The sequence below is a fragment of the Primulina huaijiensis genome, chromosome 4 (genome assembly GCF_012295235.1).
Source record: "Primulina huaijiensis isolate GDHJ02 chromosome 4, ASM1229523v2, whole genome shotgun sequence".
Lineage (NCBI taxonomy): Eukaryota > Viridiplantae > Streptophyta > Magnoliopsida > Lamiales > Gesneriaceae > Primulina > Primulina huaijiensis.
The window spans coordinates 19,729,224-19,752,340 of record NC_133309.1 but is presented as its reverse complement, the minus strand read 5'-3'; the positions used below and the strand labels follow the sequence as shown (position 1 = coordinate 19,752,340).

Sequence of the window (23,117 nt, the reverse complement as noted above, 5' to 3'; positions counted from 1 at the left end):
CCAGGGGTAAAACGGATTTTTTACACCAAAAATTAGTGAACCTCATGGCAGTGCCCTAAATGCTATTTTGATGATATTATGACTGTTTTTAAATGTTTATGAAATGTTCATGAATAAATAATTATTTTTAAATGTTTATTTGATTTTTACGATTTAAGGTTGACATTTAAAAGGCATGTTGCATGTTTGGTTTCAAAAAAATAAAAATGATATGTGATGCATGATTTTTATAAAGTGATGGAAATGTACAACGTTGAAGAAAGTGAAGTAATTGTGACTATAATGATGTTATGTGGAGATATCGTGAGGGTTATGGTCCCAGTGGGAGCCCGACGATCGTATTTCTCGTAACACCATTGAGGATTTGAGGTTATGAGGTTTGAGGTAAGAATGAGAATATCGTGAGGGGAGAAGGCCCCAGAGGGAGCCCATTTATGGGAAAAGACCCCAGAGAGAGCCCCGACGATCGTATTTCTATTCGATGAGGATAGGCCAGGGCCCAGTTGATCGGTGAGAGTGTTGCTGGTGTCCCCCGCCGCCCAGTACTGCGGTTTCAAGAAGATTGATCCATCGACTTTTGAGGTTTGAGGAAAGTCACAATTAACGATCTGAATTCAACAAACGAAAAGGAAAAGGAAAAAATCTTTATGATCATATTAAAGGTTTATGTCATGTTGAGGAATAAGGAAAAAGTTAAAGTTTATGTTTGCATGTCATTAAAAAGTTAGTTTTACGTAAAAGTATTTTCACTGTTGCATGTGGTTTTATACGTATTATTTGTTATAAAGATTATGGTGTGTTGAGTCTTTAGACTCACTAGGTGTGATGGATGCAGGTGAGGTTGAGGGAGGTCTTGATGGGTGATTGGACTGGACTGAAGGCTCACACAACCAGAGGACCAGCGCTTCTACTTTTCGGCATTTATGATTCATGATTTACGTTAAAGATTTTAAGACAATTTATTTATTCTTTAGAGAGATTTTTGAGAGATTTAGTATAGGCTATACTTCTCAAATTTATTGCTTTTTAGGTTGGTAAAACAATTGACAATTTCATGTTTTGACGTTCCCCTTTGGTATTTCAAATTTTAGTGGTTGACGTTTATTTTTAAAGTGGTGCAAAATATTTTATAAAAATATTTTCATGTGGAAAATGGACATGACCGAAAATTGAGTGTACAAAAAAAAATTTCTAGTACTTTTTAAACAATAAAAAGGTCAGACGTTATAGTTGGTATCAGAGTAAAGGTCTTGTAAAAGTTGTGCCACCTTCAGTGCCGGGAAGATCAGTCATCAAGCCTCAAGTCGTAAGTTTTACATGCTTTATGTGATTTAATATGTTGTTACCTGCATGATGATATGAATATTATGTTTACGTTACATGTTTATTAGCTCTTTGAGTATTTATGCCTTGCATACTTAAATTGCTAAAACGAGTTAGGATATGTTACATGATTAGAGAACTTAGATTTAAATGCATGTTGGTTACGTTAGAATTTGGAAAACGTTCAGATAAAATACCTCCTAGACGTGCCCCCGTTAATGGAAACCAAGCAGAGAACAGTGTGAATCATCAAGGAAATGAACCACCACCACCAGGGGATCCTGCTACTCGTGCATTAGAGGAGATGGCTCGTCTCTTCGAGCAACAATTACAGCAGCAGCAGTTACAATAGCAACAGCTACAGCAGATGCAGCAGCAACCCAAGGCCACAGCATGATATTTATGAACAATTCCGAAGGCTAGGGATGAAGGAATTTTCTGGCACTACTGATCCCTTTGCTGCTGAGAGTTGGATTCGTTCACTTGAGGTACACTTTTCGCTATCTGGACATGGGAGATGCTGATCGTGTGTGGTGTACTACTTATCTGTTTAGGGATGACGCTTCTTTATGGTGGGAAGGAGCCGAGCATGGTGTAGACCTTGCTACACTCACTTGGGCTCAATTCAAGACAAAATTCTATGAGAAATACTTTACTGCTGATGTCAAAGGACTGATAAAGAGGGAATTTATGACTCTCTATCAGGGAGACATATCTGTTGCTGATTTTGTGAAGAAATTCGATAGGGGTTGTCACTTTGTACCCTTTATTGCCAGGGATGCCGAAGAAAAGCTTAGACACTTCATGGATGGTCTACGACCTACTATATGAAATAATGTTATGATGATGCGTCCTTTGGACTATGCTACTGCAGTTACTTATGCATACCAGTCTGAGCAATCCTTGAAGGATATCGAGTTTGAGTTACAGCGCAAGAGGCAACAGTATCAGAACAGTAGTCAACCAAATAAAAAGCCTTACACAATACCTCCTAGACCTCAAGGACTTCAAAAGCCCCAAGGTCAAGTCAAGAAACAAGTACCACAAAAGCCACAGAATCCTGGAGCACCAAAGCCTGCTGAAAGGCAACCATGCAAGGAGTGCAACCGTCTACTTCATGGCAAATGCGAATGGGGATCCTTTAAATGTTTTTACTGCAAGGAGGCTGGACACAAGGCTATTGATTGCCCAAAGAGGAAAGCAGCTACCACGACACGAGCTTATGTTATGAATGCCGAGGAAGCTGAGGAAGAGGCAGGCACTACACTCATCACGGGTAACCTAGTCATTTAGCATTTTTATATTGCTTATTATTGCATGAAATATTAAATTGGTTATTAGAATTGATTTGGGGACAAGATCTAACCTAGTGGAAATTAGGTTGCATGTTCTACTTAGTTGAATTTATGTTATGATTTTAGAAACCATGGAAAATGATATTGATTTTGTGCCTTATTTTATGTAAAGGATGACTTAATTCCAAATAAGAAGTTAAGGGACCAAAATTCAATTACCGAATTCTTAAGGGCCATGAATGTAATTTTCGAAATCTTCAAGGGCTAAAATGAAAATTTTCAAAAAATAGAAGGGTCATAATGCAAATTTTGAAAAAAAAATAGTAGGGCTAAAATGCAATTTTTCAAGAAATGCTTAAGTTCAACACGCAATCTACGTATAAATTTGGGAATTAATGATACTAAAATCCTTAAGTTTCAACACGAAAAGATTTAAAAGACATCTTTCACCGCAGGGAGGATCATCATTCTAGGTATAGTTACCTATGCATTGCTAGATTCAGGAGCTACACATTCTTTTATATCTGAAATCTTCATCAAAAGACTGAAAATTACTCCTCAAGATATGGGTTTGGGTTTCAAAGTTTCTATCCCATCCGGTGATCAAATGCTCACGTCTAAGATTGTTAAGAATCTGGAGCTTTGTTTATTCAAGGATGTGGTTCGGGCAGATCTCATAGTGCTTCCTATGCCCGAATTCGATATTATACTTGGGATGGATTGGTTATCAGCGAATGGAGCTTCGATTGATTTTCATCAGCGATCGGTATCTATTAGGCCACCTAGTGGTAAATCTTTTGTCTTCGAGGCAGCAAGAAACAGGCAAATGCCGCACATTATCTCTTGTCTATGTGCGAGGAAGCTTATTAAGCGTGGATGCCAAGCTTATCTAACATGTGTCACTACTGCACAGGAATCTATCAGTCAGAAATTAGAAGATGTTGATATTGTAAGAGATTTTTCTAGCGTCTTTCCCGAGAACGTTTCTGGTATTCCACCTGATCGTGAAGTGGAATTATCTATTGATCTTATGTCGGGCACCGTTCTTATATCTAAAGCGCCTTATCGTCTAGCACCCGCTGAAATGAAAGAATTGAAAGATCAAATCCAAGAATTGCTAGACAAGGGTTTCATTCGCCCTAGTTATTCTCCATGGGGCTCACTGGTGTTATTTGTGAAAAAGAAAGATGGTTGTATGTGTCTTCGCATCGATGACCGAGAGCTTAATAGGGTCACTATCAAAAAAAAGTATCCACTGCCAAGAATTGAAGATTTATTTGATCAGTTGCAAGGAGCATCGATATTTTCTAAGATTGATCTTCGATCTGGGTACTATCAGTTGAAAGTAAAAGAGTCAGTTATCCACAAGACAGCATTTCGCACGAGATATGGGCACTATGAGTTTATGGTCATGCCATTTGGGTTGACCAATGCGTCAGCGATCTTCATGGATCTCATGAATCGCATATTTCAGCCGTATCTGGATCAGTTTATTATTGTCTTCATTGAAGACATATTGATCTATTTCAAGAGCAGAGAGGAGCATAGCCGTCACTTGAGGATCGCACTGCAAATACTGCAAGACAGGAAGCTATATGCAAAGTTCAGTAAGTGCGAGTTTTGGCTTGATAGAGTGGCGTTCTTAGGCCACATCATTTCAAGTGATGGCGTGGAAGTTGACCCGAGTAAAGTTGAGGCAGTGAAAGAGTGGCCAGTACCGAAGCGTGTTACCGAGATTCGCAGTTTCTTGAGACTAGCTGGCGATTATCGCAAGTTTATTCAGGGGTTCTCATCTATAGTGGTACCTATGACTGCTTTGACAAAGAAGAATGCAAAGTTTGTTTGGGGACCCAAGTGTCAAGACAGTTTTGACAAGTTGAAGCAAGCCTTGATATCGGCACCAGTGTTATCTATGTCATCGGGGCAAGGGGAGTATGTTCTTTATACCAATGCTTCTAAACTTTGTTTGGGCGCAGTTTTGATGCAAAATGACCGAGTTATAGCTTATGCGTCGAGACAGTTGAAAATTCACGAGAAAAACTACCCTACTCATGATCTAGAGCTGGCAGCAGTAGTTTTTGCTCTAAAAATTTGGAGACACTACCTTTATGGGGAGAAGTGCAAGATATTCACCGACCATAAAAGTTTGAAATATTTCTTCACCCAAGAGGAGCTGAATATGAGACAGCGCAGATGGCTTGAGTTAGTAAAATATTATGAATGTGACATTAGCTACCATCCGGGAAAAGCTAATGTAGTGGCAAACGCACTGAGTAGAAAAGCAACAGTTATCACTCATCTATCACTCCAAAGACCATTGCAGTCCACAATACAGCGGTTTGAGCTTACAGTGTATGCTAGGGGCGCGGCCCCTAATCTTGCCACATTATCAGTACAGTTGACTTTGAGAGACATAATTCATGATGGGCAGTCCACTGATGAGCAGTTGCAAAAGTGGAGAGCTAGAGATGAAGACAAGGGTCGGAAATTATATTCAAAGGTGGATGGTATAGTTCATTATCGAGATTGGTTATGGGTTTCTAGTGACGATTCTTTGAGAGATCTTATTATGAATGAAGCTCATGACACACCTTATTCCATTCACCCGGGTAGCACCAAAATGTACAAAGATTTGCAGTTGCTATATTGGTGGCCAGGCATGAAGAGAGACATTCTGAAGTTTGTATCAGAGTGTTTGACTTGCCAGCAAGTTAAAGCTGAGCATCAAAGACCAGCGGGGAAATTGGAGCCACTACCTATTCCCAAGTGGAAATGGGAAAATGTCACCATGGACTTTGTTGTGGGATTGCCAAAGACAGTTAAGGGATTCAATGCTATATGGGTGATAGTTGATCGTCCAGTACGCCGACTTGTATATTCGAGAGATAGTTCGTCTGCATGGGATTCCTGTATCTATTGTTTCAGACAGGGATCTGAGATTCACGTCATCTTTCTGGAAAAGTCTACATGCAGCGATGGGGACCAAGTTATTATTCAGTACAGCATTTCATCCTCAAACCGATGGACAGTCAGAAAGAGCTATACAGATTTTGGAAGATATACTTCGAGCATGTGTTACTGACTTCCGAGGCAGTTGGGAACCAAAATTATCGCTAGTGGAGTTCACCTACAATAATAGCTATCAATCATCAATCGGGATGGCTCTTTTTGGGGCAATTTATGGAAGGAAATGTAGATCTCCTATACATTGGGACGAAGTAGGGGAAAGAAGATAAATTGGTCCGGACGTGATTGAAAAGACTACCGAGCTTATAGAAAAAATTTGCGATAGAATGAAGACGACGCAAAGCCGACAAAAGAGTTATGCAGACAAACGACGGAGGGACTTAGAGTTTGCAGTGGAAGATCATGTATTTGTGAAAATAGCACCCATGAAGTATGTTATACACTTTGGCAAAAAGGGAAGCTAAGCCCAAGATTTATTGGTCCATTTGAGATTTTGGAGATGATTGGGATACTAGCTTATAAAGTGGCATTGCCACCAACAATTTCAGGAGTTCATAATGTGTTCCAAATTTTGATGTTGCGGAAGTATATGTCAAACCCGTCACATGTACTAAATTATGAACCTCTTCAATTAACTCCAAATATGACATATGAAGAAAGACCTGTTCAGATCTTAGCAAGGCAAGAAAGAAGATTGCGAAACAAAGTCATTCCAATGGTCAAGGTCAAGTGGCTGAATCACTCGTAAGAGGAAGCTACTTGGGAAACCGAGAGGGACTTGAAGGGTCGCAATTCAGAACTATTCGGTAAATTCTAATTTCGAGGACGAAATTTTATTTAAGGGGTGGAGGAATTGTAAGGTCCAAAATTAAGACGACGTAATCCAACTGCATGCAAATCTAGGAAATATGAAAAATGAGTTATTGATTGATTTTAATTGCTAATTGATTATGTGACATACATGTTTATATGTAAAATATGATTTTATTATCATCATGCATAAAATTGTATTTTTAAGGAATATTCAAGTGGCAATCGAGGAACGGAGACCGAGGGCTGAAAAACGTAAAATGTTTTTATTAAATAATTATTTTCAATTATTTAAAATATTGTTGATGGTTTTTCATATTTTTGAAAATAAGGGGTTTTGAGGTGATTTTATACGCCGGGATGAAATTTTTATCGGTGTCGGTTTTTCAACTAAAATACGAACTTTTTGGCAACCCGGCTAATAAATTCACAAATTTTTTTAAACAAAAACCATTTTTATAATTTAATTAAATCCTAATTAAGACTAATGGGCTAATTTGATTGGCTTAATAGGCCTAAGCCTAGTTAATAATTTAATTAGTATTTAATATGTTAAAACCCTACACTTCACAAAAAAAAATCACGGCCACACACTCCATACAATATCAAACTCTCCCCACCACCCTTTACATGATACCCACTTACACACGACAAAGTTGAAGGATTTTCGTGAGGTTCAAGGGAATTCAAAGCCAAGGTTCTTGCCCGTTCTTCGTCGTCAACGGTTTTTCTTGCGTTTAAAATGCAAAGACACGTCATATTCTTTCCTTAACTCATCATCAAACCATATTATGTATTTAACTATGAATTGCATGAAGATCAAGTGACACTTTTAAATTATTTTCGTTTTTGTTCAAACATGAGTTTTTAAAACATGGGTTTTGATCCAAAAATCATGTTTTGTAGGTGGTAAAGGGGCTACCATGTTAGGAGTATATTTAAGGGTGTTTACACGAAGCTTTAGGATCATAAAACTCCACCAAAACATGCATATACTGAAGCAAACACAAGCTGGACAGAATATGGTGTTTAGTGGTCAAGGTGAATCGGTTAAGGGGGAATTCGTTGCATGGCTCGGTTTGGCTGGACCAGGGCTAAGCTAAGGACGTGCTTAGTGGTCAAGGGTAGAGTCCTAGCCACGCTAGGACTCGAACACCAGGGCTGGGAAGGAGTCCTAGCAAGCTAGGACTCCAACCCCTGAGCTTTAAAGGGAAGGAGCGCAGTGATTGCAGAGGGACAGGGAGTGATGGCTCGGCTTGGGGGGCATTGGGCTGGGCCAAGATGAGTCATTAAAGTCCTAGAAGGGCTGGGCAGGGGCTGGTGCAGCTTGGGTGGCTGCTGGCTCGAGAGGAGATAGAAGACCGTGAGCGAGCAAGGAAGCTGCGCAGGTTTGTGATTCTGGTTCAGGGGCTTCGCTGCTGGGTTCTAGGGAGTGGGTTGATCTGGGCTTGGGCTGTGCGTGGTCTAGGGAGGTTAGGGTCATCAAGGGTCAAGTGGTTAAGGGCTGGAAGGGTCCTAAGACAATTAGGAGTCCTAGAAAAGCTATAAAGCACTCACGCACATACACATGCAATCTGGTCTGTTGTCCAGCAAGTTTTTGAGCGAGCATGGGCTGGGTTTTTAGGCTGGGCTTGGTCAATAGGTCCCCAGGTGGGTTGGCTAGGTTTTGGCTCAAGGTGGCTCGGGCGTGGCTCGAGTAAATTAGGAGATGGCTCGGTATGTTCAATAAGGTGTCAATTTCGAATTTAATTAGACTAAATTTGAATCCATGGGTCCACGTGGGTGGCTCATGACTTGGAAGGGTAGAATAAATCTTAAAAATGTAATGTTTAAAAGTTGGGATCAAAATAACGAGTTTTAGATTTATTCGGGATTTAATCGCCGCACGAAACGCTAATTAACGCGTTAATTGAAACGCCTAGTTTTAAGCTTTATAAAATTATGAAAAACTAGGTTTAAGCTTAAATAATTATTAAAAGTCTGAGTTTTTAATTTAGGAATTTTATATTAAGGTTTGGGATTTTCCGGGATTAAACACTGTCAAAACAATTAACTAAAGATAAATGAAAAAGTCTAATATTTAAGCTAACTAAAATTATGGAAAAATTCATGTAAGCTTAAATAATTATTTGGGACATGTTAGAGTCAAGAAATCAAGAAAAATTCAAAGACGTAAAATGTCAAGTCCAGGGGTAAAACGGTCTTTTTACACCAAAAATTAGTAAACCTCATAGCAGTGCCCTAAATGCTGTTTTTATGATATTATGACTATTTTTAAATGTTTATGAAATGTTGATTATAATATAATGATTTTTAAATGTCTATTTGATTTTTACGATTTAAGGTTGACATTTAAAAGACATGTTGCATGTTTGGTTTCAAAAAAATATAAATGATATGTGATGCATGATTTTTATAAAGTGATGGAAATGTAAAACTTTGAACGAAGTGAAGTAATTGTGACTATAATGATGTTATGTGGAGATATCGTGAGGGTTATGGTCCCAGTGGGAGCCCGACGATCGTATTTCCCGTAACACCATTGAGGATTTGAGGTTATGAGGTTTGAGTTAAGAATGGGGATATCGTGAGGGGAGAAGGCCCCAGAGGGAGCCCATTTATGGGAAAAGGCCCCAGAGAGAGCCTCGACGATCGTATTTCTATTCGATGAGGATAGGCCAGGGCCCAGTTGACCGGTGAGAATGTTGCTGGTGTCCCCCACCGCCTAGTACTGCGGTTTCATGAAGATAGATCCATCGACTTTTGAGGTTTGAGGAAAGTCACAATTAACGATCTGAATTCAACAAAGGTAAAGGAAAAGGAAAAATGTTTATGATCATATCAAAGGTTTATGTCATGTTGAGGAATAAGGAAAAAGCTAAAGTTTATGTTCGCATGTCATGAAAAAGTTAGTTTTACGTAAAAGTATTTTCACTGTTACGTGTGGTTTTATACGTATTATTTGTTATAAAGATTATGGTGTGTTGAGTCTTTAGACTCACTAGGTGTGATGGATGCAGGTGAGGTTGAGGGAGGTCTTGATGGGTGATTGGACTAGACTGAAGGCGAACACAACCCGAGGACCAGCGTTTCTACTTTTCCGCATTTATGATTCATGATTTACTTTAAAGATTTTAAGACAATTTATTTATGCTTTAGAGAGATTTTTGAGAGATTTAGTATAGGATATACTTCTCAAATTTATTGCTTTTTAGGTTGGTAAAACAATTGACGATTTCATGTTTTGACGTTCCCCTTTGGTATTTCAAATTTTAGTGGTTGACATTTATTTTTAAAGTGGTGCAAAATATTTTATAAAAATATTTTCATGTGGAAAATGGACATGACCGAAAATTGAGTGTAAAAAAAAAATTTATTTCTAGTACTTTTAAAGCAATAAAAAGGGCAGACGTTTCAGTATGGGTTATACTTTTCAATTAATGTTTTTAGGTTTTGTAAAACGTGTGATAATTTTATGATTTAAACTATTTTCCTTTGGATTTTTAAATATTAGTTGGTTGTTTTATTTGAAAAATGGTGTCAAGATATTTTAAAGTATATATATGTATATTTCGAATTATTAATATTAAGGAGAAAGGAAAAAAATATTTCTAGTAAAAGTTAAGAAAACGAGTAGTGGTCGTTTCACATAGAGAGCATTATTTCAGCCCCTGACAACCAGTCAGTCCATATCGGATGTCCCAGTTGTCAGGGAATTTCCTGACATGTTTCTTGATGACGTTTTTGGTATTCCACAAAAGTGTGAGGTGGAGTTTACTATTGAACTAATGCCAGGTACCGTGCAAATCTCCAAGGCACCATATCGGTTAGCGCTTGTAGAAATGAAAGAGCTCAAACAACATATATGAGAAATGCTAGATAAGGGATTCATACGCTCTAGTTTTTCACCTTGGGGCGCGCCAGTGTTATTTGTTGAAAAAAAAGACGAAAGCACAAGACTTTGCATTGATTACTGTGAATTGAACAGAGTTATAGTGAAGAATAAGTACCCATTACTGAGAATCGAGGACTTATTCGATCAATTACAGGGAGCGACGATGTTATCCAAGATAGATCTTCGCTCTGGGTACCATAAGCTGAAGGTGAAAGACGCGGATGCACATAAGACAGCTTTTAGAACCTCTCTATGGGCATTAAAATTTTTTAATAATGTTGTCCGGGTTGACAAATGCTCCAGTTTTCTTCATGGATCTCATGAATCTAGTATATCAGCCTTACTTGGATCAGTTTGTCATTATATTTATAGATGAAATCCTCATCTATTTGAAGATTTAGGAGGAACAATTTAGGAAGAACATAGCTAGCATTTGCGTACATCATTGTAGGTATTGCAGAGCCGAAAGTTGTATGAAAAATTCAGCAAGTGTGAGTTTTTTTTTTTGGAGAAAATAGCATTCTTAGGTCACGTTATCTCTAGTAATGGTATTGAGGTTTATTTGTCCAAAGTAGAAGCTGTTAAGGAATGGATTGTACCAAAGAACGCATCTAAGATTCACAGTTTCCTAGGCTTGGCGGGTTATTATAGAAAATTCATCAAAGATTCTCTTCAATTGTAGTGCCACTTTCCTCGTTGACGAAAAAAAATGCTAAGTTTGTGTTGAGTGCTAAATGCAGAAGAGCTACGATACTTTGAAGTAAGCTCTTATAACAGCACCAATTTTAGCCATGTCATCAGGGCAAGGTGACTTTGTATTATATATCAATGCATCTAAGTTTGGTTTAGGCGTCGTTTTGATGCAGCATGACGGAGTAATCGTGTATGCCTCTAAATAGTTGAATATGCATGAAAAGAATTATTCGACTCATGATCTTGAGTTAGCCGTCGTTGTCTTTGTCTTGAAATTATGGAGACACTATTTGTATGGTGAGAAATGAAATATATTTATCGATCACAAAATTCTTAAATACTTTTTCACGCAAAAAAAAGGTTAAAAATGCGACAGAGACGGTGGTTAGAATTGGTGAAAGACTACGATTGTGACATTAGTTATCATCTGGGAAAAACTAATGTTGTTGAAGATGCCTTGAGTAGAAAAGTAGCAGTTGCAACACAACTGTCAGTGCAGAGACCTCTATAGTTAAAGATTCAGAGGTTTGATCTTGAGATCTATTCTAGGGGCAGAGCTCCAAGGCTATCCACCCTGATAGTATAATCTTCCTTGATAGAGCGTATACGTAGTGGACAGACGTCCAATGATCAGATGCAGAAATGGAGACTGAGAGATGAGTCTAAAGATAGTAAGCTTTATACAGTGGTCGATGGAATTGTGAGGTTCAGAGGGAGAATGTGGGTGCCTAGTGTTCGTTTGATTAGAGGAGATATATTGTTAGAGGTGCATACATCACTGTATTCAATTCATCCAGGGAGTAATAAGATGTAGACACTTGCAGATGCTTTATTGGTGGGAATGCATGAAACGAGACATTCGATACTTTGTATCTGAATGTCTAACTTACCAGCAGGTGAAAGCAGAGCATCAGAGGCCAACATGGATGCTCAAAACAACTTTCTATTCCCAAGTGAAAATGGGAGAATATTAATATGGATTTCGTGGTTGGATTACCGAGGTCAGTAAGAGACTCTAACGCCATTTGTCCGATCGTTGATCGTCTTACCAATTCGGTGCACTTCTTGCCAATAAAGATGATATTCTCTATGATGCAGTACGCAGAACTTTATATTTGAGAGATTGTCAGATTGCATGGGATCCCAGTTTCGATCGTATCTGACAGGGACTCGAGAATCAAATCTTCTTTTTGGAAGAGTTTGCATTCCGCAATGGGGACAAAGTTGTTAATAAGTACAACTTTCCACCCTTATATAGACAGCTAGTCTGAGAGGGTGATACATATTTTAGAGGATTTACTGCGTGCATGTATTAGCGATTTCCATGGGAATATGGAATCAAAGCTACCTCTTGTGGAGTTCATCAATAACAACAGCTTTCTGTCATCTATAAGTATGGCTCTCTATAAGGCATTATATGTAAGAAAGTGTAGATCGCCTATTAATTGAGACGAGGTTGGAGAGAGATCAGAACTTGGTATAGAGATCATTCAGCAGACCGCAGACGTAGTAGTCAAAATATGGGACATGATGAAAACTGCTCGGAGTCGTCAAAAAAAGTTACACTGATAAGAGAAGAAGAGACCTCGAATTTGCCGTGAGACACCATGTATTTGTAAAGATAGCACCTATGAAGGGTGTTATGAGATTCGGGAAGAGAGGAAAATTGAGTCCGAGATTCACAAGACCGTTCGAAATCCTTGACAGGTGAGAACACTAACTTATCGTGTAGCTCTATCTTCGAATTTGGCTGGAGTTCACGATGTGTTTCATGTGTCTATGCTGAGAAGGTATATGGCAAATCCTTCACATATACTGAAATTTTAACCGTTGCAGCTTTCACTGAACCTGTCATACGAGGAGAGACCTATTTAGATTCTAGATAGACACGAGAGGAGATTACGGAACAAAGTCATCAAGATTGTTAAGATTAAGTGGCTGAATCATTCCGATGAGGAAGCTATTTGGGAAACCGAAGACGAGATGAGGAGTCGTTACCCAGACTTGTTTAGTAAGTCGTAATTTCGAGGACGGAATTTTATTAAGAAGGGGAGGAATTGTAGTGCCCAAAAACAAGTGCATGTAGATTGCATGCATAATTTAATGTGTTAATTAATTTAAGTGATTTAAGTGGATTGAATGATACATTCAACATGTTTAATTTATTTTAAATATTTATATGTTTATTTTCTTGGGATTTAATTGTATTTCTCGAGTTTAATATTATCAGGCGAATATTCGAAAGGAGACCGGAGATGATTAATGTGAAAAAATTAAATGTTTTATTTTCATGTAAGCCAAGAATTATTTATTTTATACAAATTTTAGCATTTTAAAGACAAATTTAAATTATTAGATGAATTAAAATACTTTTAAGCATGATATTAACAAATTTCCATAAATAAGAGATTTTATTCTTGAACATGATGTTTAATATTTTATTAAATTATTTTAAGACTTAATAAATTTGTTTAGCTAGTATTTAATTAAATTGTAAATTTTTTTTTTAAAAAAAAAGAATAAAAACACACACATGCGAACACACACTAAAACACACACTAAAACATGAAAACCTAGGGTTTGGTCTCCAAGTAGCCTCTTCCACTTCTGCACATATACCTACAATATTTTGGTGAATTTTCACAAGTTTTTGGCAAGAAAAACGTCTAGCAATCTTCCTCCGTTCATCCTCTATGTTCCATCGCGCCGGTATTCGTTTATATGAAAGCATGTTCTAACCTTTCTTGACGCATCAATATTGTTATATAATGTTTTTTTGATGATATTGAAGCATGAAAAACTTTTTTATACATGAAAGATCTGAATCAAAACATGAATTTGCATGCTGAAATTTTTATACACAAGATCCTTCAAGTTTTCATTAGTTTTTTATGCGTAGGCTTCGTGTGGATCGTCCGGGCTGTTGCTGATGTGTATGGGGATGTATTAGGATGTGTTTATATATTATTTAGCAATCCTTGAAGGGTTGGAAGTGGTCTGGTCGCACGAAAGAAAAGGCATAGCACAAGCTGCCGCTGTGTACGTGTGGGGGTTGTTTTCGGTGTTCGGCTTGTTGGGGCAGGTTCGGGCTGGGCTAGGGTTCATGGATAGGGTCTGTACTGTGTCTTAGGGTGTTAAGGTGGGTCTGGGATTTTTTCGTTTATGGGCTGGTCGGGTAGGAAAGTCGCTTGAGACAAAAAGGGACAGCATGTGCGCGAAACGCGCGCAAGGGCATGTCACAGTCGGTTTCTCCATGAAGTCGACGTGCAAATTGAGTTGATAAGGACCATATCAGTGGCTTTGTTAGGGTCTAAGGTCGTGGTCTAGGGCTTGGTTAAGGTCTGGTTCGAGCCATGGTAATTTTGGAGCCGTAAAGAACCCAAACATGTTGAAAAAGAGGCTGAATGGAGCCTAGTGGTTTGGAGCTGTTCCAGAGGTGATTCTGAGGCTATGGACAGTATGTTAGGTTGCTGGTTAAGGTTGAGTCGAGTCCCCACTCATGGGGGTAATTCGCAACTCGTTTTATCTTATTCGAGAGTCGTACCGATAAGATGCAAGTTTATGGAATGCTTTTAATTGTAAGTTTTAAGTGGTGGCAGTGGGTCCGGGGGTCGATCGAACGAGGTCCACAATATTCTTGAATAAATATAACGTGAATATTTATTTTAAGGTATGCAAGTTGTCTTGTACCAAAATTACGCATGTACGGGTCTGGAAGCCAGAGAACGTGTCCGGGGATCTTTCCAATTTATCTTATGATTGGTAGTAGATATTGTAGAGCTCAATATCAGTACACGTAAAACTCATGTATTTATTTAAATTTTTACTTATTTAATTAATTTTAAAATGATTTTTAGCGACACATGATTTATGAAATTGCATTATTTTGAATTATTACAAGTTTAAGTGATGCGCGTTAAAATATTTTCTCGAGTTTCATGTTTCAGGTGAATGTTCAATGCGGGATCGAGGAAACGAGATTGACGACGATTTAGGCGATTTTAAAATGTGGTATTTTATTTCAAATCAAGAAAGTGGCATTTTAAAATGATTTATTAAGTTTTTAGCATTTTTAAAGCCTAATTTAATTTATTAAGTGATTTTAAGATTTTAAACTTTTAAGGTTTAACACATATGTATTTTAATTCAAATTTAGGAATGCTATTATTTTAGTTTGGAATTAGTATTTTTAATAGTATACTAATTGATTATTAGTATTTTAATATCCTAATTAAACCCTTTAATGCCCTCCCCACTAACCCACTAACACACTAACACACACACACACACACACACACACACACACGTTACACTCACACACACATGCGCTATATATACACACACACTTGGCCTATGCACACACACACATCTCTTGCACCCTTTCATTTTTTTTTTTTGAGAGAATTGGTAGGGTTCTTAGTTCTTTGTCCAGCAACCACCCTCCCTTTCAAATTATTTCAGCAACCACACGTTGATTTTAGCAGCAAAATCGTGCCTCAAATCGCCCAGATCGCTTCCCGCACTACGTCGTTTCGTTATTCGCCGTATCGTGAGTTTTAAAGATCAAAGACATGTATATTCTTTCGTTTTTGCATCGATCTTGTCGTAGTAATTATTTTGATGTTTATTGTATGAAAAACATGTGTATGTTATGCAAAAGTTTGAGCAAAAATGTTTGAAACGATTTTGGATCAAAATTTTGGATCTCAAAAACTAAGCCTGCTGTCTTTTTGAATACTGAGAATTTTAGGTCGATTTTATGAAAAAACTTTCAACATATAAAACATATGAATTTTTGATACCTTTGATTTGACAGTAAATTCGTAATTTTTGGACAAGAAACGAGTGATTTATGATCATTTTCGTGGGACTGCAGAAGCTGTGAAATTTCTGTGTCATAAAATCTGTCACCCTCTGTTATTTCAAATCCTGCGACTTATAGGTTTGTTTTCTAGAAATGTTTTCAAGATATGATTTGTATTACTCTGTGTTATCTTCGATTTGACAGTAAATTTGTAATTGTTTGATAAGAAATGAGAGAGATATGATTTTTATCGTAAAACTGCTCAAACTGTGAAAATTTGTGCATGATATTCACGTTTTCTCAAGTTTTGGTTGCAGGCTTCGTTGGGATCTACTGAATCTTTGCTGCTTTGTTTAGGACAGCATGTCCAGAGCATTCCAATGAAGCCCTCGATGCTTTTTAAGTATGTATGACTTGCAAAGATAATATTTTTATGTTTTTGAGGTATGCTAAATGTTTTGTGACCAATGATTAACGGGTTTGGAAGTCGGTGAACATGGCCGAGAATCTCTCCACCCCGGTAAAGCATGACCGAGTTTAGATCAGGATTGAAAAGTGGTAAAGCATGACCAGGGACTAATCCACCCGGTAAAACATGACCGAGGATATCATGTATGTGGTAGTGGACATCCCACCAGCCCAGTACTGTGGTTTAGTCTGATCAGGCACATTTATGTTACGGGTCACTTGCATTGAAACATATCTCTACGCAAAATGATTATGTGTATGTATGTCCAAGTATGTACGATGCAAGTATGTTTATGAAAAGTTTGACGATATGATGGCATGTCTACATTTATGTAAGTACGTTCATGTTCACGTATGTATGTCCTACTTGAAAATGCATGTGGTTTTATTATGTATTACTTGTTATTCTCAGTTTATACATGTTGAGTCTTTAGACTCACTAGACTTGATCGATGGAGGTGAGGACGAGTACGAGGAGACGAGGGGTGGAGACCAATGAGCCGGCTCGGATTGCGCGGAGGCTAAACCCGAGGACCGCCTACATTTTTAAGAACTTTATGCATGTTTCAAATACTCCGATTTTCATGAGATTGTTTACGATGTTTAAACGAATACTTTTGCAAACTTTTTATGTAATTGTTTTTATTTCAAATATTTTTAGACATACAGTTTATTTTTATCGCAATTTGAAATATTATTATTTATTTAAGAAAATTTTTATTTTTCCTCAAAATTTCAATTATTTCAAAAATACGGTATGTTACAGATATCCAGTCTAAAGGCTATGGCGATCCTTGTCGACCAAGTGCTGTGGTGTTAGTTTGATCAAACGAATTATGTTATAGTGCCACATTTTAATGAGCAGAACTCTACACAAAATTTTTAAGTTTATGTTATGTGAAGCGAAACATATTTTATGAAAATGTTTATGCAGGAAAGCCACTTCATATTTATTTATGCCTAGATAATTTACGTATCAAGTATGTTTAAATTGCATGAATTTTTATTTTTTAGTATTCGTTATTCACGGTTTATGGATTCTGAGTCTTTAGACTCACTAGATTTGATTGATGCAAATGACGTTGTTGAGGAGACTCGAGGTGATGACTAGTGAGCAGACTTGGACTTAGGCAGTGCACGCCAGATGACCTTGTAGTTTATGAGCTTTATGGATGTTAAAACTGATTCAATACTCTAATTTATTTATTGCATTTTGGTTGGGAAAAGAATTATTTCTTCTTATATTTTAAAAATATTTTATGGATGTCGACGTGGATAACTTTTTTAACGCTTCAAAATATTCCGAATTTGAATTGTTTATATTTTTTTAAGTTTCGAATTTTAGGTTTTTTCGAAAATGGTGTATAGGTTTTTATTGAGTTTAAAAGATAAGAATTATGGATTTAATTAGATAGAAATATTTTTCATATATTTTAAGTAGTAAGCAAGGGTTGTTTCAGTACAACGGGTCACAACCCACAATTCCTCGGGTGGGGCCGACCCGATGTGCCCAATTTATTTTAACAGCTCTATTGGTGTGTTAGTGTTGTGCGCTAATCTTATGTCTATCAAGTTCAACTCAAACAACTTCAAATTTTAAGCGCAAAAATTTATATAAAATAGTGTCGAAATGTAATAATCTAAAATAAATTTATAGTGAAAACTATTTTTGTAAGTCATACAAATTAGTAAAAACAATAAATTCACCAAATTCAAACCACATTTCTCAATTATTCGATCACTACAAATATTATACCCCAAATTTGTCCAAATTAATGACTCAATTTTTTTCACAAAAACTCTTGTGAGATACGGTCTCACGAATTAATTTTGTGTGTCGAATCTCTTATTTGAGTCATCTATAAAAAAGTATTACTTTTCATACTAAGAGTATCACTTTTTATTGTGAATATCGATAGGGTTGACCCGTCTCACTTGCTCGTTTTTTTCCTCAAACTTAAATACACACAAAACACACACTGAGTGAAGTAAAATAGCTAGAGAAATCCAACTTCGTCTTCTTTTGCATCTCAATTTGAGTTTCATTTGGCATTTTTACCATTTTTTCTTTTTTATGTTCTTCCCTCCGCCAAATTTTACCACACGTGATATCGGCGGAAAATCTCCTCGAATACCATCAACAATTCTGTAGATTATGGAGCATTGATTCTCCCGTGGTAGAGACGAATCTCGATCACCGAGACCCGATGATGAAGTTTACGCCAAATTTTGTCATAAATCTAGATCTGCGGTGATCTGGTGTCCCTTTTTTGTGTTTATATTTTCGTAAATTTGAATTTGGGTTCAAACTCAATTCTCAGATCTAAGGGTTTGAAATTTAAGCAACGGAAAGGGGGATTGTGTGTTTTTTTTTATAATAATTATACGAAAAATGCCTGGTCATGGGGATTTGGATAGACAAATAGATCAGTTGATGGAGTGCAAGCCGCTATCGGAGGTGGATGTGAGGTCTCTGTGCGAGCAAGCGCGAGCAATTTTAGTTGAGGAATGGAACGTGCAGCCGGTGAAATGCCCCGTGACAGTGTGCGGCGATATTCACGGACAGTTTTACGATCTGATCGAGCTTTTTCGAATAGGTGGAAACGCTCCCGATACTAATTACCTCTTTATGGGAGACTATGTTGGTGAGTTTTACATGGATTTTGGGTAATTTCATGGAAGAGAAGCTTATCTTGGTTTGTGTTATTTGTGTGATGCGTATGAAATGGATCTGTAGGAAGTTTTAGCTAATTTTTGAAACTTGGATAAATCGTAGATGGGTTTTCTTCTTGTTTGTAAGTGTCCATCGTTGGTATTTTGGGAAGATAAGTAATTTTTTACTTTATAGGTGTTTCTAGTCTAGGCCAGAAAAATAAATTGTATAATCGATGTATTTGCTTGTGGGAAGTGAATTGAATTATGATCATTAAATTGTGATGCCTAGATTGTTCCACAGATATATATATATCCTATCCTGGAAGAAAAATCAATGAGGTATGAATTAGAGCTGATTCCTTATCACATTTTATGGAATTTTACATGGCTTTACTACAGGAATGACTGTAGACATGCTATTTTGGAGTTTTCGCACCTGTGTTTTCTTTCATAATTCATATTGAGGGAAGCTTTTAACACCTATCCTTCCAACATTTCCTTTGTTAGGTGTTTGAGTTTGGTCACGATTATTGAATCATGCTTCACTAATAATGAATTTTGTCTTGTGTATCCTTGTGGTATCTCTTGCATCTGAATGATCCTTGGCGATGAGCAATATTTATGGTTTCTTTAGATAATAGAGTTCTATTATTTAGCTGGCCTGTCAGAAAGGGCATCTTAGCAGTTCTCTAATAATACATTTTGTGTAACGCAGACCGTGGGTACTACTCAGTGGAGACCGTTACACTTTTAGTTGCTTTAAAAGTTCGTTATAGAGATAGAATTACTATTCTTAGAGGGAATCATGAAAGTCGACAAATTACTCAAGTGTAAGACCTCTACTTTCTTCCATCTTACTGATAGATATCCTTTGAAGTGGCATAAATTATCCTCATCTGCTAACCAGTTTGCTGCATTTTCTTTTGTTTCTACTGGATAAAATATGTTGTTACTGACACACTAGTGCTGTATGAGGCACATTGTTCATCCTTTCTGTGTTTTTAAAGACTGCCAAATACTAGCTGTATGGTTAGCAAAATAAGTTAATGGTTAAATTCGTATAAATGCATAAACCTAATGAAAAGCTGCGCAATTTACACTATAACCCAAAATTGACGGAAGAAATGGGCATCATTTTACTATTTTAGAGATCATATCTTACATGGAATGAACTTGTTCCTTGATATCAGATCTGCTCACTGAATGTTTTTAGATGGAAAATTAAAGTTAGATATGTTCTTGAGCATTTCCAAATTTTGAAGACTATTCTTCTTAATTTGATAATTTCCAGGTTTACTAATTCACCATTTTTTCTTTGCTAGATATGGGTTCTATGATGAATGCTTGAGAAAGTATGGCAATGCCAACGTCTGGAAGTATTTCACGGATCTTTTTGATTATCTACCCTTGACTGCACTAATTGAGAGTCAGGTGTGGATTACAAGTTGCCATACTCTTCTATTTTGATTTTGTCAATGGAATAACTTTATGTCTGATGTCTTGCATTGTTTCCTTGTAGATATTTTGTTTGCATGGAGGTCTCTCGCCATCTCTTGATACACTAGACAATATCCGAGCTTTGGACCGTATACAGGAGGTACGGGGAGTTTTTATTTTCGCTCGCTTTGTTATCATTTTGGTAATGTATAGTATATCCTGTTTTTAGTATATTTTGTCCTTGGTTGTACGAGGCGATGGATTTTGGTTTGGAGTTGATATTTTGTGGGTCACTGTCCCTTCTCCTGAGCTATACTGCTATTTTTGTTCAAAGCTAAGAGATTGCCTCCTTGACATCTTTATGGTCCTGTGTGTTGTGAGTCATTTTCCAAAACATGTTCTTGATCTACATGCTTGTTGATTGGCTTGTAGGTTCCTCACGAAGGACCGATGTGCGATCTCTTATGGTCTGATCCGGATGATCGCTGTGGTTGGGGCATATCGCCGCGTGGCGCTGGATACACTTTTGGTCAAGATATCGCGGCTATATTCAACCACACCAATGGCCTCTCCCTAATTTCAAGAGCTCACCAGCTTGTCATGGAGGGCTTCAATTGGTGCCAGGTATGCTAATAATCTGAATCACACAATCACATCAACCTTCATTTCTAACAACAGTTTCATCACTCGTTTATCCCTTTCATGTATGTGTAGGAGAAGAACGTAGTAACAGTCTTTAGCGCTCCACACTATTGTTATCGTTGTGGAAATATGGCTGCCATACGCGAAATTGGGGAGAACATGGATCAGAATTTCCTCCAGTTCGACCCAGCTCCTCGGCAGATTGAACCTGACATGACTCGCAAAACTCCAGATTATTTTTTGTGAACCCGAGACCTCTTTTCAGCCATTTTTAACACTCATTTGCAGTTATGTCAATGTCGATGCGTGTTAAGATACTAGTAATTGTTTGTCGGGGAGTGATTTTCTTCATCATTCTTCTGTTGGGAGTTCACATAAGTACTCCATAGATCGAAGTAATGGTGGCAGGGGATTTTTTGGGTTGTATATTTCTTTCTTCCCCACCCCCCAGAAAAATAGATGCAAAAAATGACTTGATAATATTGTGTGTTTGTGTAATTTATAAAGGATGGAGGAAGTAGTTTCCAATTTTATTCTGACAACTGATAATAATTTCATTGAACTGAACTGTGCTGTGCCCTTGGGCTTGCCTTCTTTGGGTTATCATATAACTGGGAAAATTTCACCACACCTTGTGGGGCACTGCCCCTATAAGGTGATCAAAGGTCCAGATTTAATCACATATACACCTTATAAGGTTATCAAAGGCTCAGATTTAATCACCATGTAAAATCAATGGCTACAGGTAGCATCGACACTACCAACTGATTGCACTACTTAGTTTGCCTGACATATTTTATTCTTATTGGTTAGACAATTATTTATTATCATTAGGAATGACTACGGATCAGATATAAAGGGTACTGATCTTTTTGGTTTGGGTATCTTAATTGAATTTTTTGTTTAATCTTTGTTATAAATGTATTGTTTTAAAATTAGAGATGTATGTTAATCTATTAAATTTTGGGTGTGATTCGGATTGAGTATATGTTTAAGTACGAGTATGAGTTTTTTCAAAAATATTTGATCAATGTTTTGGCTTATAATTGTTTGTTTGTAGCAGATATTTGAAGTTATTTTCTAAAAAACAAATTGACTGGGAAAAATATTTGATCAACCTTCGACATACCATTCATAATTAAATTTTATGTAGTCTTCATTTTATTTGATTTATGATGATTATTTTAGAATTTTTTAAAAAGAAAACATAAATTAAACAAACATAGTTGATCCAATTTATAAAAAATATTATAAAAAAAAAAATATCGCTGTCTTAACCATGGCTAAATTAGCCTAAAATCTCCGGCCATACTATCATTTCATTAATTAGTCCTCATAGCAGATTTTCATATCAAACTTCCGGCGGCTAGGCAAACTTCTAAATCTGTCTAATGAATAATAACATTCACTACCGTACCGTTAACAAATTTAATCTCATTAATAACAAAAAACTAGACCATGAGCTTCATTTTGGATCTGTGAACGACAAATTATAGAGAAGAACATGAGAAAATATTCGATCGACGACATGTTACGAACACATTCTCCTCGATTAAGTGCCATTTCTCTTTTTCAAGGTAATGTAATTTTTTTGGTTATTTTAAGTTGAATTATGTGTATATTTGAGCCTCTTTTGTATATTTGAGCTCATTGTACGTCCGAAAAACCAACATACGTAAACCACATGCGTGCAAAATTGTTTTAATTGCTTAAATTGTTTTATTTAATTGCTTTTAAATGCTAGCATGATATTTATTATAAGATTAAATATGTGATAGCATGATTAAATGATAATTGACACGATTACATGAAATTAAGGATTTTTCCCGAATATTCGATAATAGGCAGAGGAAAAGAAGACCGAGGACGACTAAGACAAGAATATGTAATTTTCATTAAATAATGGCAAGACTTCCTAATATGATTTAATTTTCCTAAAAATGCTGGAGTTCGAATTATTTTACGAGTCGAGCTCAATTTTTCCCGGGAAGCCGGTTTTAGGCAAACAAGGAGTTTTAAAAGATAAAAAAATATTATTTTATGGAAACTAATTTTATAAATTTTAATGTTTTAATTAATTAAGTGTTATTGGGCTCAATTTAATGATTTAAAGAAGGCACAATTACTT

The 23,117-nt window shown here is 36.8% G+C and overlaps 1 protein-coding gene across 1 annotated transcript; it reads left to right on the top strand.

Annotated features, from left to right (window-relative positions):
- The first annotated feature begins 18,267 nt into the window (after nucleotides 1-18,267).
- On the top strand, nucleotides 18,268-21,522 carry LOC140975354 (serine/threonine-protein phosphatase PP2A-2 catalytic subunit-like). Its single transcript, XM_073439020.1, has 6 exons — nucleotides 18,268-18,900; nucleotides 19,626-19,740; nucleotides 20,233-20,341; nucleotides 20,430-20,507; nucleotides 20,780-20,971; nucleotides 21,062-21,522. The coding sequence occupies exons 1-6, from the start codon at nucleotides 18,648-18,650 to the stop codon at nucleotides 21,233-21,235; spliced, it is 921 nt and encodes a 306-aa protein (XP_073295121.1). The 5' UTR covers nucleotides 18,268-18,647; the 3' UTR covers nucleotides 21,236-21,522.
- Nucleotides 21,523-23,117: the final 1,595 nt, after the last annotated feature.

Coding starts and splice junctions, on each gene's coding strand:
- LOC140975354 (XM_073439020.1), top strand. CDS start 18,648: ATGCCTGGTCATGGGGATTTGGATAGACAAATAGATCAGTTGATGGAG. Junction 18,901..19,625: donor CTTTATGGGAGACTATGTTG/GTGAGTTTTACA, acceptor TGTGTAACGCAG/ACCGTGGGTACTACTCAGTG. Junction 20,342..20,429: donor CTGCACTAATTGAGAGTCAG/GTGTGGATTACA, acceptor GTTTCCTTGTAG/ATATTTTGTTTGCATGGAGG.